General features: G+C 33.8%; 1 protein-coding gene across 1 annotated transcript; it reads left to right on the top strand.

Moving 5' to 3' along the window:
* The first annotated feature begins 1185 nt into the window (after positions 1-1185).
* LOC122604428 (mitochondrial dicarboxylate/tricarboxylate transporter DTC-like) lies at positions 1186-3802 on the top strand. The gene is made up of 6 exons (XM_043777321.1): positions 1186-1308; positions 1481-1564; positions 1899-1960; positions 2107-2459; positions 2703-2917; positions 3713-3802. Exons 1-6 carry the CDS (start codon positions 1186-1188, stop codon positions 3800-3802), a joined length of 927 nt encoding a protein of 308 aa, XP_043633256.1.
* Positions 3803-4623: the final 821 nt, after the last annotated feature.

The raw sequence follows: 4623 nt of genomic DNA, 5'->3' as shown, positions 1-4623 counted from the left end.
TTGAAAATATATTTACGTACACTGTTTCTCTTTTAATCGATATATCAAATCAGATTCTTAAACAAATTAGTTAAGTCACATTCATATAAAGTGCTCAAACCCTCTGGTTCTGACTCCTCTTTCCTTTCTGGATATTTTTTTAGAAAACACCTTTTTGTTTAGGGTGTTGCTAATGACGGTTTTATATGCCGTCGTTAATATGTATGAATAGTTGTATCTTTTATTATATAATTCGAAGGAGGAACTTTTTATATGAAAACTATTTTTTTATAGCCGCTAGAGCTGCTAACATTTTCCTTTTGTTTACTGTCGTTTGATAACAGTTTTTGCTTATATTGAGCGGATTTGTTGTATATCGAGATTCGTTCGTTATATTAATTACTATTTAAATGGGATAAACATAAGAAGTTGATATACATATACAAAAAGATGATTGGTTAAAATAATAAGATAGCCACATATGTCGTAACATGTCCTCTCTAATAAATCAAAAATTGCATTTGATATTTTTTATTTTGAACATTAACTTGTATATATTTATGAGAACTCGCGAGTAGCTAGTCGAGCTGAATAAATAATATTGCATTTGATATTCACCGGGGATTCAATGGACACATTTATTAAGCTTTAGCGAGTAAAATGTTTTTTGTTATATAATAATCACACTTACATTGTGGATCAGTACACCATAAGTATATACTCTATGTTTAAACAAGTTAAGAAAAAAAAAGTATATTTATCACTTTCACTTTCCTAATACGATCAAAATATACACCGTATATAAACTCTATTCGCGAGGGAAAATAAGATGTGCGAATAGAGACCCCTTTCCTATATTTAAACATGTTTTTTAAACAGCTTACACCAAATCTCATCTTCATCTCAAGATGCTAACTTCGCGTTGACAAAATATTTGGACCATTTCTGAAAACCAAAAGATTATGTGTTATTAAAAAAATTGTATATTGAGTATATTATATTATAGATTAAGGAAATTTGTAGGGTGTCATTAGCGACAGTCTTTATCGTTACTCTAAATAATTATAAATATTATGGATTTGTGTGTTTTTTTTTTAATGCATCTATATTTACCAACTTGCTGCCCTGAATATGAAACTTCTTTGAAATTTTACTTTCACCTCACTCTTATTGTTTATAAAAGAAAAAAAAAAAAAAGTAAAAATAATGGGAGAGGAGAAAGCAAAGCCAGTCATGAATGGAGTATGGCACACCGTGAAACCGTTTGTTAACCAAGGTGTCTCCGGTATGCTTGCTACTTTTGTCATCCAACCTGTTGATATGATCAAGGTTAAAAAAAACTACACACTTACTACTTTACTGACTTTTTACTGCTGTAAATTTTTGTTTATAAGTTGTAATGTATGTCAGTATTTCTGAGGTGGTAGACTGCAGAGTAAAATTTTTTATCTATCTATTTGTTTTGTATGTTAAGTTGGTGTGATTCATTGATGAAATATAGGTGAGAGTCCAACTGGGGCAAGGGTCTGCTGTATCGGTGACGAAGGATATGCTCAAGAAGGACGGCGTTTGTGCTTTTTACAAGGTTGTGTTTTGCTACATTTACATGTTTAGACTCCTTAAGTTCCGAAATCGGAAATGTAAAACATAATGGCATATTGTTATCCCTTAATGTGTAAATGTTTCTACACTGACTGGATTTGACACATTTGCAAAATGTTACACGGACACATAGTATGATTTTGTAATGGACGGAACATGACGTCGTTTGTTGGAAATTTGAACGGATCTGTGAACACATGCCATACCTCTGTTATATAACATATATTTTCTTACACAATGTATTGAATATTTAATGTTTTTCTTATCTTATGTTGATAGGTATTTATATATTTTTGAGTATGTTATTGCTTGGACAGGGTCTCTCTGCTGGACTATTAAGGCAAGCCATATACACCACCGCCAGACTTGGTACATTTAGGTAACAATTTATTTTTTGTTATCTGGACTTCTTATGCACAATTTCTGAATGGCATATTGTAATTTTAGCTTGCTTATCCCCACCAAAAAAGCCAGCCTATATTAGATTGTTCTTTTTTTATGTTTGTGATAATGATAATTTGATAGGTACTTGACAAACAAGTTCAAAGCAAAGGAGGAAGAGCCTCCTTTATATCAGAAAGCTTTGTATGGGTTGACAGCTGGAGCAGTTGGAGCATGTTTGGGAAGCCCAGCTGATCTGGCACTGATTCGTATGCAGGCTGATGCCACCCTGCACCTTGACCAAAGACGTTACACAAATGCGTTCAATGCTTTGCATAGGATCACAGCAAATGAAGGGGTATTGGCTCTTTGGAAAGGTGCTGGCCCAACTATTTTAAGGGGAATGGCATTAAACATGGGAATGCTTGCCTCTTATGATCAGAGTTTTCTGTTATTTAAGGATAAATGGTGTTTTGGTGAGGGTGCTGCAATGACGGGTAAGTTTAAACTACAACTAGCTCATTGTATTTAGCTTCATTTCTAAGCTTTCACTGTGATTTGAACGGCTTCTCGTTTGTTTCCAATTTATATCCAAGTTACCCATATAAAGTTTTCTATTTTTAACTGGTTGTTATACACACAAAAGTCACATGGTAGCTGCTAGTCTTTGTTGTATAACTGGGCATTAATTGACTCTAGTTGTGACAATCATTTTGTTTTGCTTTGTTTCTGTTTTGCAGGTGCAATTTTTGTATCAGGGTTCTTTGCTGCAGCCTGCAGTTTGCCTTGCGATTATGTCAAAACTCAAATTCAGAATATGCAGCCCAATGCAGAAGGGAAATACCCTTACACTGGATCTTTGGATTGCGGTATGAAAACCCTCAAATCTGGAGGACTTTCCAAAATCTACAAAGGATTCGTTGTATATTATGCTAGGATTGCCCCTCATGTCATGGTATTTATTCCATCTCTCTCTCTCTCTCTCTCACACACACACACACACACACACCATGCTCACACATGAACACACAAATTTTCTGTATTTCACTCCATCTGGATATAGTGATGAAAAGGCTGTTTAGGCTTAAACAGATTTTCGTCTTAATCTTCATTTTGTTAAGATGATAAGATGATATAGTGGTATATCTAGAGGCTTTAAGGCAGATGACCACCCATTGTACTCTGTATATTTTAAAGGAATGAAAAGAAACAATGAAAAAGTCTCTGAATAAGAAGGATCATAAAAAAAAAAAAACAGTTTGTAGCTTAAGTAGGAAAAAATAAAATATGATTGCTGAGGGTGCACCTAATTGTCTACAACGTGGTCGTTGACAAAAAAAATAAATAAACTACAAGTAACTTGGTTTGCCTGTTAACTGAACTAAGCAATTGTTCATATGGTACATGTAACAGAGTTGTCTCTTAATAATTTTCACTCTAAGAGTAAATCACAAACAACATTCCTTTGTATCCAGAGCAAAATGTTGCAGAACATATATATCATATATAGCTGCAAACATTGCATATACATATGAGCATGCACATACATGCAAGTATATCTATTTCACATTTGAATGTGCATAATTCACTGCTCAGTGGCTTATGGTACTCTTCAATGACTAAGTATTATTGATACTATCATATGTATGTTTGTATGCACAGACATATCTCTTTATATACACTATGTTGTCTCAAAGAGGTTGTTCTCTTACTTTTCATATTTCTGATTCGGGAATATTTGCTTACACAGATGACATGGATCTTCCTCGATCAAATTCAAAAACTAGAAAGAAGGCTGGATGATAATACTTTACTTACGGAAAATAGAGAATCCATATGAAGTCAAGCACTCTATCAGAAACTACAGTGTTGTACTTCTTGCAGGCTTTGCTCACTTAGCATCTCCAAGCATTTACTTAATTCAGACAATTCTAATTTTCAAATGGTTATTGCATTAATCTATTGCCTTTTGCTGAAAACTTTTAGGGCTGAACTAATTTTGCAGATGTTTATTATAATATTATCCCCTTCCATATCACCATAATCAATGCTCGTGCCTTAATTCATAATGTTATTGGAGCAAAAACATTTATGTACTCTAGATCACCCTTGATTCATTCGAAATGTTGTTTTGCAATTTAACTTTTTTCTCAAGCTCTAGCATATTAAGCCTTCAATCAACAGTTCTATTAAGTTTGGTGTCTATTAAGTTTGGTGTCTTTCAATGTAAAGAGTATGTACAATGTAGGGAGAAATACTAGGAATGTATCTACTGCAAAATGGGAATATACTTGGGCTATCACCCTGTGCTACTTAGTTCTTGAGTTTGCGTGTGCTATCTGTACCCTGGCCCATTGTAAGTATTTGTTCCATACCATTCAAATTCGCTTCTGCCAGCTTTTTTGTGGTCTCTTCATCTTTGGACAAACAAAACACAAGAGGGAAGATCTTAGTCTTAAAGTGTTTTCTTATTTTTTGGCTGTAAATGGTCAAAACGGGCCGAGTCTGGTTTGTTCTGAGAAAAATAGAATTCGGACACATTCAACTCCTTAGACTTGTCAGTTTCTTAACTAAACTTGTTGGTTTGATCAAATAAAGATAAAAAAAAAATACCAAGACCCCCACCATAAGCGAATGAGTCGGAATAGTCTCTTATAAATT

Source organism: Erigeron canadensis, chromosome 6, assembly GCF_010389155.1.
Source record: "Erigeron canadensis isolate Cc75 chromosome 6, C_canadensis_v1, whole genome shotgun sequence".
In the NCBI taxonomy this organism is placed as follows: domain Eukaryota; kingdom Viridiplantae; phylum Streptophyta; class Magnoliopsida; order Asterales; family Asteraceae; genus Erigeron; species Erigeron canadensis.
Note: the sequence above shows the minus strand (reverse complement) of the source record. Positions and strands in the feature narration are given on the sequence as shown.

Bases quoted from the DNA above. Each gene is read 5' to 3' on its own strand.
- LOC122604428 (XM_043777321.1), top strand. From the start codon at position 1,186: ATGGGAGAGGAGAAAGCAAAGCCAGTCATGAATGGAGTATGGCACACC. The intron at 1,309-1,480 runs GTTAAAAAAAAC...GATGAAATATAG, and splicing joins AACCTGTTGATATGATCAAG to GTGAGAGTCCAACTGGGGCA. The intron at 1,565-1,898 runs GTTGTGTTTTGC...TTGCTTGGACAG, and splicing joins GCGTTTGTGCTTTTTACAAG to GGTCTCTCTGCTGGACTATT.